At 43.1% G+C, this 14652-nt stretch overlaps 1 protein-coding gene and 1 long non-coding RNA gene across 14 annotated transcripts in view; one reads left to right on the forward strand and one right to left on the reverse strand.

Annotated features, from left to right (window-relative positions):
- FOXP1 (forkhead box P1) overlaps window positions 1-8142 on the forward strand; it is a 549781-nt gene extending 541639 nt beyond the window's left edge. For all 13 annotated transcript variants that reach the window (XM_031471119.2, XM_064496312.1, XM_031471116.2 and 10 more), the window contains one exon: window positions 3777-8142. In XM_031471119.2, coding sequence (XP_031326979.1) covers window positions 3777-3921 — 145 coding nt within the window. In that variant the 3' untranslated portion in view covers window positions 3922-8142. The remainder of the gene's footprint in view (window positions 1-3776) is intronic.
- The window catches only part of LOC105095265 (uncharacterized), a 743648-nt gene that overhangs the window by 4462 nt on the left and 724534 nt on the right, over window positions 1-14652 (reverse strand). Inside the window, exons 18-19 of the long non-coding RNA XR_010384800.1 lie at window positions 2168-2330; window positions 833-1115 (exon numbers count right to left, since the gene is read on the reverse strand). This is a non-coding gene — a long non-coding RNA (uncharacterized LOC105095265). The remainder of the gene's footprint in view (window positions 1-832; window positions 1116-2167; window positions 2331-14652) is intronic.

Below are 14652 nucleotides of genomic sequence, written 5' to 3' on the forward strand. Positions count from 1 at the left end.
CTACTAGAAACCTTATTTTACAGCAGTCAGAATAATTTTTAATAAAATGAAGGTTTTACCAGGTTTTTTTTTTAAGAGACTCTGCATCCAAACGTCCAAAAGCATACTGTTTGTTTGTGACTCAAATCTCACAGGTTTATACAGTTGGCTAAAAATAATTCTATGTCCATAGCACACTCTCTGTGCCTCCTCTCCATGTTAGAGACTGTTACTTTTTGACCTCACATTTCCATTAAACGAATTGTATGATGACATGTTTTCATTCTTGTCCAGTGTGCATTGCCCTGCTGTGATGCAAATTCTTTCTTAACTGTTCGACTCTTTTGGAATAAATGCAGCCGGTAGGTTTACAGCAAGGCTTAAAGGACCCCCCTCCCCCGTTAGTGAGGCTGCCCGCCTGCTGTCCCATGTTGCAGTCGGACTGTCCCCGCTTCCCCTTTCTGCAACACTCAGATCCCACTACACCGAGTTTCTCTCTCGAAGCACTACAAAGTCCCATAATTATGGCTTTGGGGCATTGCACTTTTCTCCGGATAGGAGCTGAAGGAGCTACAAAGCAAAATACTCCACGCTGTGCACACACCCTCAGAGCACAGCGCCTTTAAACCCCAGCCAGCTTCAGTTAGCAACTCTTACGTTCCCAGAGTGGCTGAAGAAAAGCAGCACTCCGAAGCAGGGAGGGGAGCGTGGGCTGTTGCAGGTACCCACCCATAGCCCTTTCAGAGGTAGGCGGGTGGGGCAGGGCTGCCGTGCAGGTGCCTCGTGGCTCCCTGTCCTAGGAGAGACACTGGGCGCCCACAAAGCACAGTGTCTTCGGCGGCCTGCAGCTCACCTGAGATGGATCTCGCGCGGAGACCCGTTCTCTTTCACTCTCCGAAGTGCTGCGCGCTTCTGTGTGACTGTGTTCGTCTCACACGGGGGTCTGTGGGTGTCATGTAATGCCGTGAAGCTGGATTTCCTTTCTCTGGAGTTTTAAGAAGCCTTAATGTCCAACCTGGTTGCAGTGTCAGGTTGTCACGCAGGAGATCCGGGCAGTTCACCTCTGCTGGGCAGCCCTGGGCAGCAGGCACTGACCGGGGTTGGGCCAGCACACACGGGCTGGTCGACCCCAGTGCCTTTGGGATGGAGAGTAATGTTATTGAAGTTTGGTTGCAAATTTCAAGGGAAAACCAAATATCCTCTAAATGTGAGCTGTACTTTGCAGGGGGGTTTAAATGTATCTGATTTGGGGTGGAGGGTGGTGGTTTGTGTGTTGGCCTAGCAAAACATTTGTCAGAGTCTAAAATTATTAAAGCAAGAACTTGCTTAAGACTCTTCAGTTCCTTCTAGGTCCCACCACCCCTCCCACTCGTAGCCTCATACCATCTTGGTCATCAGATTCAGGTTTGTAAACCTGAGAAGATCAATACCACTGATAGTTTTAAAAAATGAAAACAGGAAGATTGTTGATCAGGGAAACACCTCTGGATCTCAGTCCAGGCTAAATGTCACACAGAAACACTCCTATCCAATTGTTACTAGACCCCATGTTGTCAGTGAAGAAGAGGAGCTACTTTATGAAGTAACATTTCTCAACAGTGAAACTAAGAAACCAAAACACAAAAGACGTGTTCACCATGGTCAGTAGTCCAAGAAACACAGCTCCAGGTGACCTGAGCTGAACCTTGCACCTGCTGAGCAACACGGTGTTTCTAAAAAGCAACGCTCGGTGCTCATGAGGTTGAGTCTAAGTTGACAGCTCTCCTTTGGAAATTAATATCGCAAGAAATCTTAAGATCTGCAAGATGTTTGAGCCTTTGCTCCAACAATTTCATGCTTAGAAATTTACCCTAAGGAGGCAGGTCAACACAAGCAGGACAATTAACGGATAAAAGGGCTCACTGTATTATGAACAAAAAACCAGGGGAAGGGGGCCACAACAAGACAGTCACAAAATGCCCACTACTAACACTGAAATCTCATGTAGCCGTAAAAATTAAAACTGTACAGGGAGCAAAATCTCCATATTCCCGCCATGTTTATAATATGGAAAAATATGGCCCCAAGTGGGCAAGGACAGACTAAAACAAAAAAAATCCTACCTTACTTAGGGTTTTGGGTGATTGTTTCTTTTAAGGAATAAAATCAATACATCTAACTCTTCCCAAAAGAATACAGGGGATCCTACCAGCGCCGCCTTCCCAGGCGTGTGGTGGACGGAGTCACACAGGAGCCCGTGCTGAGAGGCTGCAATGCTCGGCTGTGTCCGTCTTGACACTCTTAACGAATTTTTTAAGGCATGTTCACATCGCACTGGGCTCTCCAAAGTACGCAGCCGGTCCTGGGTCTTACTGTTGAAACACAAATAAATGGGGCCATTAAAGAACTAAAAATAGATGGAGCCAAACTAGTAAAATGTACTCACATACAACTTCAGTGTATTTCATTCTGCAAATATTTTTTAAGAATATGGGCGCTATTTTTTAAGAGCTATACATCCTGACATCTTGCCCTCAAATGCTCTCCAGGCTGTGTGATTTTGAGTCACAGCTTTCTGAAGGTTCAGGCGTCAAGGGCAGTCCAAAAGCACTCCTCCGTTTTTAAAGGGTTCCAGTGGCCTTTGGGGTTTGCATACATCATCAATTATTCACAAAGCAGCCATCCCTGGCACCACCTCTTATTACTAATGTTTGATAATGTCAATTTTAAAAAAATCCTCCCTTCTGTCCCAGCAACGGGACCAGTTTCTTTTTCCCCTAACTTGAATGGTTCTTTTACATATCAAAAGCCCTGCAACCGAAAGTAATTTGTATTTGCAAAGGATCGGTTGTAAATATGATTTACGAACAACATTTCTCAATTGTTATCTGAGTGGTTTCTTCGCGGGTTACCTCTCCCTCCCCCGCGGCCCCTCCGGGTGCACCGCGCGCCGGTCCATAATGGGAAAGTTGGCAGATCGCATCGAAGCCCCGCGTGTCCCGGTGGCCGCTACCAGCCCGGCCTCGTGTTTTGCCTTGTTTACAGCTGACAGCGTTATTATTCTGATTGGGGCTCTGCTTTCTTGTCATATTGTTGTGTTGAGCGAGCCTTTTCCTCTCCGTTTGTGTTTCCTGGCAGGGCTTTTCTTGCCTTATTGACAGTCTGTAAAAATATGCATTAATTTAGAGTTTCAAGCATGTATCATGGTGTCTCTTTGCTGTGTTTGCTTGAAGTTGATTAATGACAGACCCTCGCTTGGGGTCGGTCTCCGGAGAGTTCTTTCCCAGGTTCTGCATGTTAACTAGCAACACAGAACACACGGCACGCCATGATTAGCCCAGCCTCCTGCACAGAGGTCCCCCCAAACCACCCTTGTATTACACATCCTTAGTTCCCGTAATTACTTGAAGATTTATATTCATCCACCCAGGAGGCCTCTGTGGGGCCTGTTATCTGGTTCTCAAAGTCTGGTCCCCGGACCAGCAGCATCGCTGGGGCGCCTGTGACAGACGCAGAGTCTCAGGTCCCAACCCCAGACCTGCTGAGTCACAGGCTGTCTTTTAACTTGAATTCAAGTAACTGAAGTGCACGTTGGAGGGTCAGAAACACCGCTGGGGGGGACAGGCCCACTCCTGCTTCTGTCCAAAGCACTTTCACGATAGTGGAAATCTCTCTTTCCCTGCTGTCCAGTATGGCAGCCATCAGCCCACACGTGTGGCCCTTGAGCGTTTGAAATGTGGCCAGAGCCAGTGAGGAACTGCATTTTAAATTGTTCGCATTCACTTTAGTGGTCACCTGTGGTTATCTTCTTTTTCCAGGCATCCTGTCCATGTCAAAGAAGAGCCCCTCGATCCAGAGGAAGCTGAAGGGCCGCTCTCCTTAGTGACAACAGCCAACCACAGTCCAGATTTTGACCAAGACAGAGATTATGAAGACGAACCGGTAAACGAGGACATGGAGTGAACGTCTGGGCAGGCCGACCCCAAGAGTGAAGATTGGGGGGAAACACACACACACACACACACACACACACACATACACACACACAACAAAACAAAAACACGTCAAAAGTTCGCAGTGAAATCGTTCTCCATTTGTTGTACAGTCTGGAGGATTTTTCACTACATTTTGACAACTCTGAAATGTGTTAACTCTTAGTGCCATCAGGAATCCCATTTGGGAGTATTTTTGATTTTTCTACTTTTTGTTGAAAAAAGGAATTTGTACTCTGTGCATTGGACGGACTCGTTTGGTACTTGGGATTTTCCTCTTAACAGTCAACATCAGTGTTGTAAATTTGCTAAACGGATTCACTTTTAGCAGCGGACTCTGAACTGCAGTCCTGCCGACGTTGGACACGGAGGACGCCCAACTGAGCATGCGCACCTAAGCTGCAGACCAAGCCTCTGCCCAGAATTCAAGGATTCCAGTGGACGACCTATTTGCACAGTACTGCATGTTGATTATCACTGCCTTTACTCCTTTTTTTTTTTTTTTTTTTTTTTTTTGCTTCCAGTTGGGATGGGGAAGGCCTTTGTGTGTGTATTGGGGGGAGGGGTTAAAAATAATTATCCCAAACTTTTTAATGTATTGCTTTTTTTTTTTTTTTTTTTGGCTTCTACTATACCATTTTAAGTTCTGACCTCAGGCCTCCATTTGGGCCCATGGCCTCTTGGAGGCTTAAAAGTTTTCTGTACCTTGTGATGAATGTTAATAGGTGTTTTTATTATACAAGGCTGAATGTCATTTCTCGTTCGTAGTTTTCTGTCACTCATTCCATTTTCCCTTCAGACATCACCACTGTTTTCTCGAAAGTCAGAAAACATTCCGTTTTGGTCTTTTTCAAAAAAGGTCCCAAATGCTGCACTCTACACATGAAGGTTCTCTCACCCAGACGCAAAGTCCTGCCAGAAAGAGAATGAATGACAGAAAAAAAAAAAAAATAGAGACACTCTAGGAACAAGACAGATTCATTCCACGAAGCAGTATTGGAAGGTGGAAGGGGGTTGTAAACAGATTTTCTTTTTTTTTTTTTTTTTTGGAACCTACCATCATCCTTAACAAATACCACAGCATTTACCAGCACAGGACATGCAGCAAGCCCCCCACCCACCTCCTCAAAAATCTCATAGTAGTTAAACTGACGGTGTGGCCCTGGAGGGCTCTCCTTGGAGTAACCAAGTTGAGATGGGCCTCAGGCCCTCTCGGTCGTTAAAACCAGCAAGGGTTGCTTTGTTTGCAAAATGACCCAAAAGCTGGCTTCCCTGAGCAACTTTGCTGAAAAGCGGTGGTGGTGCTGAATTGAAACATCCATTCAGACCTGCTTGGTGGCATTAATCTGTTTGAATGCAAATTAGATTTCGGATTGAACTTGTGATGCGAGTTAATGAGGACCGGGTTCAGCAAATGCTACAGTGTTAATTTCCAATGTGCAAATTTGGTACAGCGGGTCAGTGCGTTATGCAATATTACCCCACCAACCCAGGATCACAGACCAACAGCAGAAGACGTCAGGGGGGGCACATCTCAGCCCTGGGCTTTTTGGGGAAACAAGCACGGTGTGCAGAACACGGCGGTCAGGGGTCAGTACAGCCTCAGTCCTTCGAGCCCCTGACGCCTCCACTCTGCACCCCCTTCCCTGTCACTCGCTTATTTATCTAGGGCTGTAGCTTTTGTTTTAGTTGGAGAGCCTCTGGAGCTTAATTTATATGCTTTGTACCTTTTTTTCTTCCTAAAATTACCAAAGATATTACACAAAGGTAAATTATGTTCTCTGTTTTATGCTTTATCTGATGAAGCCAAATATCCTCTTATTGTTGATCAAAGGAGGCGAAAGAATTTAGAGGCAATTGATGAGAAATAGGCTATTGCTAACGTAAGAAAACTGCTTCTCTCACCATAGACTACATTTAGAAGACCAAGTAGGTAATGGAACCAAAGTTGTTACTTTTTTTTTTTTTTTTTTTTTTTTAGTTGTTACTGTTTTTCTTTTTCTTTTTCTTGTTTTCCTTCTGTACCTCTACAGAGACCAAAACTTGTAAAGAGAAATTACTGGGCTATTGAAGATAGAAATAGGACACAGTATTAAGGGAGCGAGCGAACGAAGGAGTACCATCTCAGAGAAAAACCAGTGTGCGGCGCTGAAACCTAGGGGGTGTCCAGTGAAGGAGACAGTGAAGGTCAAGTTCAGGGAGAGCAGCTAAAGCTTCCGCAGTTGACCTAGACCACATACTAGTCCTTCTACAAGACATTTCTTTTCTAAAGCCGGATTGGATGCCACTTCCGTTTAAGGACTGTGCTGTCATCACTGCGTTAATTTGGGTTCACCTCGGCATAGATCCTCTGTGTTTTTGTTTTTTAAACATGTTTCCTTTTTACCCTACTTTTTAAAAGATTTTTTTCAGATTAGGCTTGGGTCGGCATTTCTCATTTAAAAAAAAAAAGTAACACTCCCGTCCACTCCCGAGCTTGGTACAAAACCTTCTTTGGCAGTTACCTTTGAAGCTTCTCTCTGCTTTCTGTATAAAGGGCAGTCTGTGGTCACTCGAGACTTACTTTTTTTTTTTTTTTTTTTTTTTTTTTCACTTTTCCAGGCAGCTTCATGATGTGCAGGCAGTAGCCAGACAGGGTCATGGGAAGGGGGCCCTGTGCTTCTAAACGGAGCGGTTGCTGGTTAGCTTGGTATTCAAAAGAGGATAAAAATCTGGTAGATTAGTTCATTCTCAGCATGTGTAGCTAGACATGAGTAAAGTTAACAGCATGAGAAACTGTTAGTACGCATACCTCAGTTCAAACCTTTAGGGAATGATTAAAATTAAAAAAAATACATTTCACTCAGTTGCACTTAGTCGTATGTCTTGCATGCTTAGTCTAAAGACTGTAGCAAAAAGAAAAAAAAGAAAAATTAGATTTCACCTATCTTTGCAGGTATCACAGCCTTGCAGAAGAACCAACTTAAAAAAAAATTCTCAGGCTTTACCGCAAGCAAACTTCACTCTGATTTTTACAATTCTGATTCTGTATCCCTTGGGGGTATTCCAGTCTCTTCTTTAGGATGGGCTTTATTATGTTGTACATATATCCAGAGGTGTCTGTGTGAATCTTTGTCTTTTTTGGGGGAGGGCAGAGGGCAGTTCTTTTTTTAGGTATTGTTCCTAAAAAGGAATAAATGCATACACCTGTTTGTCAAAACACCTTTGCTTTCTGTGCAACTGCTTTATATTAACGATACTTTAAAAAAAAAAAAGCTTTGGAAAAAAAACTACTGTATGTAATGGAATTGCAGAGTATGCTGCACATGTATTTTATTTAGTTATTCTTGCTTTAAGAATATTGGATGACATTTCCTGACATGTGGGAGGGAGGAAGGAACTCCCAAACTTTTTTTTTTTTTTTTTTGCCTTTTAAATTGTAACATAGTTGACAGATTTTTTTTTCTTGTTTTCATTGATCAGAGCATCTTGTACAGGTTTTTTTTTTTTGGTTTTTTTTTTTGTGTGTGTGTGTGTGCGTGCGCGTGTGTGTTAATCTGTTTTTTGATACATTCCTATCCCTTGTGTTTATCCTGCCACTGCCTTCCTTGGCTATCTTAAACAAGTTCATACATTTGAAAAGAGGAAAAAAAAAAAACTGTTGTTTTAAAAAATGTTTTCTCCTGCTGCAGTAAATATTTTGCATGATGAAATTCCAGGGTCACACTTTCAAAGTTTATCAGTGAAGTAGTGATTACTAATGGGGAGTGTCAAAGCTATGGAACTTTTTGTATAAAAAAAAGAAAAAGAAAACTTTACAAGGTGCCAAGATGTACAGACAATTTGTTACTTTTTTTTTTCCCCAAAGAAAAGCGTACACCAGGGAGACAGTCCCTTGTATCAGGCAAACGCACTGTCAGGAATGAGGACCCATCCTACTTGTCTCTAGAGTGTCCTTGTCAGACAAGTTACCGCTGCGTACGCTGAACCAGCAGTGACAGGAAACATCAAGGCTTACGCACGGGAAGAGTGACCGCCAACCCTGCCACCTTCAGACCGCTCTGACCTGATTCCCAGCCTTCCATACGACCTAGAAGACACCTTGGATTCTTGACCCAAAATATGATGTAAATCACTAGCTATTTTATGACAGAAAAAAAAAAAAGAGTTGCAAAAATATTTCCTTTCCTTTCCACATTCCAGCTCGAGCTCTGTTTCCAAGCGCAAGAAGAACATATTTAGAAGGATTTTGCATCTTTGGGGTACCTTTTGGCTAATGGTAGACCCTCTTGATATTTTGGATGTTTCTGAGAGTCAGTTTCGCTTTTTTATCCTGAGAATGAGACTTACCAATTCCAAAGGCATGTTGCGGGGTGTAGGTCGGTCTCGGCCACCCAGAAGCCGGGAGGGAGCTGGTACACCCCAGACTGTGAGCGTGGTGCTTCGTGGATATGTGCTGCCAGTAACAAGATTTCTTTTTTTTACTTTTGTTTTGTTTCAATAAGGCATAAAAGAAACTCATTCCTTGACATCAACTGTAATTCCATCATTCCGTGTCTGTGGATACAGACAATAAAAAAAAAAATTTGTTGTGTAGTCAGTACTAATTACTGACATGATAGCATTCTCAAATGCAATAAAAACGCTGGTTGTTCACACTGGTAGTAAAAGTCGCCACAGCCTAAGTTTCTTTCCCCTCCTGACCCGCTGAGAGTGTATGTTTGGCATATGCCTTGGGTTTAGCACCAGCTGCTTCCAACGCAGAATTAAAATCAATCTTAACTAAAAGCTTTCATCATCACGGAGGGCCGACGCACATACCCTCAGGATTTCAAAGTGAAAAGTCTCCACTTAGAGAATTGGGGGGAAAAATGTGAGAGAGGCTACCTTTTCTCTCTGGGAAGCACAGTCTTATTTTCCTTCATCAAATTTTACAGGGAGGGGGGAAAAAAAACAAAATATTGAATAACTAGCATTAAGAGCAAACTGAAATTTCAGAGGAAAGCAAGTTCATGAATAATTCATTAAAATTTCACATCTGCAAGATTAGTCATCCAAATAAAATGCTAATGTCAAAAACATGCACCGTCTATAATATTCTCATCAAGAAATCTTTTTGCATATAATGATAAACGCTGAGATTAGAACAAATGATTTTATAAAAATATTCTATCAAAAAGGATGGTAGATAACTGCCTTCTGTGCAGAAAACAGGAAAGCTCCCGTCACTAAATATTTCCAAAAAAATCATCTTGATTTTTGAGGTCTTTAAAAATTGCATACCTCTAGAAAAATTTGCTCTTTCTGTTTAATTTTATTCTGTTGTATGTGTTCTAAGGATTAATTACTTTGGGCATCCTTTCTGACTAAAAAATTCAATTGGAATATTGGAAGCAGCGCTTTCAAGTGGCCGAACCGCGGTAACTATGTAACTGTTAACGTACATAATTCAGAGCACATAACACAAGCCAAGAGATGACTTGAAAATTAACCTTGCAGTTTTTATTCGGCAAAGACCAGCTGATGCTGAGGAATGGGTAAAGGTTCTTTCCCAGCATTGTTTTGAAAAGCCGTATTGGGGGGGGGATTTTTTTCATATACGTTTAGCTGTTAATGTTGCAAAGTAATGTCCACTTTTCATTAACAGTTATGCCACCACCGAAAAGCCCTCTAGTCTGATAATTAGTAAAACATTTGAACCCTTTATTCTTATCTAGCTACTAAGAATATATTAGGGTTAATTGAAATGCCTTTAAATATCATGCTTAAACACAAATACTGCTTACAGCATTGCAACTGGTAAAATTAAATATGTACACACATTTGAGTTAAACCGAGGGACCCAGAGCAAGTGCGACAACGCATTAGTCAAGATTTGCTGGCTGATGCATACTACATTTTTAATTGTATTTCACAAGTTGTTCTAGGGCAGGGACACACTCTTTTACATATTCATTTTAGGGCTTGTCACTCAGACAAACAAGACGGTAAACCCCAACTGCAGGCTCTTCTTTTAAACCGCAGCCTTTATGTAAAGAGCCTAAACTTTGAGGAAGACCAGTTTCACACCAACACAACCAGCTGCAGGACGGTAACAACCTCTTCCTTCCCCCAGAAAAGGATCACAACAGAGTATAATTAGTCTTTCTTAACTTACTAGATTTTGCCTTCTTTAATGAAATTGCATATTTCTGCATAGGGTAGCGATCATGATTTTTTTTCTTTCCTCTCTACTGTAGTTGAGTTAAATAAAAATATTCTTTATTTGAATCAAGTGAAGTTGGGTCTCAAACCTTCATGTAAGAAATGGACTGATGGATGAAAGGTTTAAGACAGAATTCACATTGGAGGGAAATTAAATTACATACAAAAACACTGGTGTAACTGTGGGACAATATTTGGATTAGAAAGCCATCACTCTAGATATAACCCACTTGTATTTATTTTTAAACAGCATTTTGTTTTTTTAAAAAACAAAACCGATGTCATCTTATTCCCACCCTTATTGTAAAATGACATTCCATGCTTAGTATATAAAAAAATGCATATATATAATATGTATATCCATTTGATATGATCAACGGGCTTTTTTTTTTTTTGGCTTATACTAAGATTATAGGGACGGGAAAAAAAAGACAAGCTTCAAGTTATAATGTTAATTTGAAGGTAACCGGCCTTTCAAGAATTAATTTCAGCCAAAGCAATAATCATTATTTACCAGCATGTGACATTTTTATCACTCATCATATTAGCAAATTTCCATTGAAAATGCTAAAATGGTTCGTCATAAGGCAGATAACTGCTCTGGCTGTAAAAATGACCAACACAAGTGCCGGTACTCAAACATTAAATTATACTGTAATTAATAAAGACAGTTAAACTGTCTACTAGCAACAGCAATTTAGGTAACCACATTTGATCGGCTATAAATTGTAACTACATTAAAATTCCAGAAATATTAGCAATATGGATTACTTGATGGAAGTCACTGCGGATCACCAATTCTCTCGCTCTCTTTTTTTTTTTTTAAACAACGGAAGCACAGGTCAGGTTGACCACAAATCCGTGAGCGGAGATCAGGCCTTAGCACTTTTAATCTTGTGAAACAAGTAATTACAAATAGTTGCATCGATTTGTTAAAAAGCTTTGGGTGACATAAATTGCTTCCTGTTTAGCTTATTGCTCTGATACATGGATGTCACCAAGTCCAGTATTAATTAAGGCCCTAGAAGAACACAGGGTGGCTTCCCATGACGAATTCGTCAATCCTTTTGTGAGCTTTCTTGAGAGCTGCTCTAACTGGCTCATTTCTTATGAGTGACAGAAAGAGAGAGGAAGACTATTTTGCTCCATAAAGTCTTTAATACTGGCTTAATTTTTGATTCTAAACTAAACTGCAGGATTCCGGGCGTACTTTCTTGCCACTCGACAAAACACAAGCACATTTGAAAAACATCTTCTAAATAGAATAATATTTACAAGGCATTTCAGCCTCTGAAAAGCTAACACTTCTCCCTTCTCAATCTAGGGGACTACATGGGTTTCCTCGAATTGATATTTCTCCACTCGAAATACAATTTTAAATGGCTTCTGCGTGTTATTGACTTAACATAAATCAAATGTATCACGTATACTTTCAGTTGGCATGCCACTTAGAAAAATACATTAGATTCTGGAGGGGGGGGGAGTCTGGAGAAAATTTATTAAATAGAAGTTTTTACTGTAACAGAATATTAATGTAAGCCAATGCTCATTTGCCATTAAGCTGATCCCTTTTATTTTTTTCCCTAACATACACATGCTTTTTATTATTTTGCACTCAAGCAAAAATTCCACATTCAAAGACTTTCCATCTAGTCGGGAATGTCTCTGGCAAGAAACACGTCAGAAATCCTGACCTCCAGAAAGACAGCAGACCATCCATGCTAAGCTTTAGGCCCACTAGGTGACGACAGCAAACGCAGGTACTCGCTAGTCAACACTGTGGAATCGGGAGAAACAATTACTCTTTAAATCCTTTCTCACCACCACTCCACCAGCGCACAGATGAAAATGTTTGATTTGCAACATAAAAGATTCATTAATTACCACTTGAATATTTAAAGCTATTTTGCAGTCTAACAGAGGTAGATAAAGCACTGAATTAAAACCTCTAATAAAATTGTAAAAATATTTCAGTAAGTTTACCCATGTTATGATTTAGGGAGAGATTCAAGCATCCTCACGGAATGGAGTCTCAGCAATTTTCAAGAGTGTATTGAAGGGAAGGGCTAAGCGTTCCGGGAAGGATTTGTTTCTCACTTTCAAATGTTTACCAATAATTTATTTTTGAATTGAGCTTGCTACTTTTGAATTCCACGGATGGGGGTGAGGGGAAATCTGCCAAGCAGGTCAGAGCATTCATTGTCTGTCTGACCCAGACAGAAGTATTCAAATAAATGCTGAAGGGTTTAGGACCTATCACATGAAGGTGGCGATTTCCTCCCCACAAAATGCATGTCCCTCCCACCCCTGCCCAGCATGAGTTTTCTCTTTGTACAATTGTTTACAGCATTTCAGTGTCAGGATCCTGGGATCCTCGAAGTAGGCAGTGCCCAACACACACTCTGAGTCAAACGCTAGGAAACCTGAATGTCAGGTTCCCAGGCCCAGCCCTGACCATAACGCACGGGCGACTCTGGCAAGTAACTTCATCTCTTTGGTCCTCCCCTTTCTCTTTCTCTTAATTGAGGACATTTAACTAAATGACAAAAAGGGTTCTTTCCAATTTTAAGGTTCTAAAAATTTCATAACATTTTCCCCCTTGGGGACTTTTCTTGATGAGATCTCTGGTCTCAGAGTGAACAAGTCTGTGTGGCATTCCGTATTTCACCACTCTTACAATATTGTCCAATCGCACCCTGCCTCGTAACATGCCGTGTTAGGAGCAAATTTCACTAGCATGCACGCTTTCAACCATCCATCCATCCATCCATCCACCCACAAATACGCACTAAATGCATTCAATGACCTGCCAGAACTCAACACTGGAGACCGACTGGGAACAGGACAGACACAGTGTTGGCCCACGGTACCCCACGGCTCACTGGGAAGAGTTCTTAAACACTGCTTTGTCCTGTGAAGCACTGAGTGCTAAAGAGAAGGGAAGTACAGGACGTCATAGGAAGACCACCCAGCTCCACCGGGGACAATCAAGGAGGCTTTCGGGAACACACAATGTTTAATCAAAACGCCAAGCATGTGTAAGAGTAATGCCAGCTCTGAAGGAGGAGGGAGAAGCTGCTCGAGGCAGAGGCAGAAGAGCTAGAGTTTGAGAGGCATGGGACTCCAGGGCAGGGTCAGCAAGGAATTTTCCAGCAAAACACTCAACAGAGTCATCATGGCAGTGAAATATATCACGCATAAGGCACAATCGTAATTCTTGTTAACAAATCCCACTGCTTCCCACAGTCCAGCTCGGTCATCCCCGAGGAGATGGTGCTAAATCAGCTTCACCTTCGGGGGAGGAAACTGCCCCTGGCCTGCCCTCTCCTGGGGCCACACGGCCGCCTTGCTCTTCCTGGGCTCCCAGTACGCTCTGCCTCCGGGCTCAGAGTTTCTGTTCCCTCCGGGGTAGATGTGCTCTTCCTGACTCTCTGAGTGGTTCACATGCTCCCTCCCTCCAAACACTGCAAAACGGGCCTTTCCTGGTTCGTGCGGTGTACAGGGCACCCTGCCTGCCGCTCTGCCCTCCACACTCCACCCCCCTCCCCCGCTCCCACGTTTCCATCGCACACAGCATCTCGCAACAAGCTGCGTTCATTTGCATCCTGGCTCACCCCGCATCTCCCTCCCGCTCCACCAGCAGAGACCCTGCATGCATGCTCAGCGGCTGCGTCCCCAGCAGGAGGACCAGGAACCGACATTCCCACTTGTTGAGTGAATTAACACACTATACCCTGCTAGGAAGGATGGAGGTGGAATCTGAGCTCCTGCACTCAGATACTAGAGCCTGCCTGCCTATACCATTCCGCTGGGTTTCACGGCCAAACAAGCCAAGGATCACTTCTCAGACTCTCACACCAAAGCTGCCAGATAGGAATGATCACCGGGACTGTACAGATGAGGACATGGGGGCTTTCTAGGTCACGCACTCAAGGGTACATGGAGATGATTCTGGAAGGTTGGCACGTGCCCTCGTGGCTGACTCTGCCGGCCCACCTCTTAGCGCTACCTTAGGCTTACCTCTTAAGAGCCTCTCACCTAAGGTACCAAATATGCTCACGTGACAATGCAAACAGCATCACTGATACTCATTTTTAAGATATTTTAAGATATCGAATAACGTGGAGAAAGACCATTTCAGCGCAAGCCCGACACGGCCTGCTGTGCCCACTACCAGACACGAGCAGGAGCAACACTCGGAACGTGCCGTGTGTCCTGGGGCCTTTGTGACGTGCCTCACGGCACAGGGACTGTTCCTGCTCCGGCCTGAAGTGCTGAGAGGCCCCACATTTCCCTTGTCTTTCTCTCAGATACGTTAAAAGCCTAACAGGTACATTACGTCCTTTGTGTCCAGAGTCTCCACTTCCTTTCTTGGAGATCCGGTGCCCCTTGGAAGACGCCCAGAGGAACTGTGAGCTCCCTGAGGACAGGTCCACCCTCCTGTCCCCTGCGGGACCACCCTGAACATGCCTGGTGGCAACCGGAGAGGCTGGAGGCAGAGGCAGACAGACAGGCCTGG

This window comes from Camelus dromedarius, chromosome 17 (genome assembly GCF_036321535.1).
Source record: "Camelus dromedarius isolate mCamDro1 chromosome 17, mCamDro1.pat, whole genome shotgun sequence".
In the NCBI taxonomy this organism is placed as follows: Eukaryota; Metazoa; Chordata; class Mammalia; order Artiodactyla; family Camelidae; genus Camelus; species Camelus dromedarius.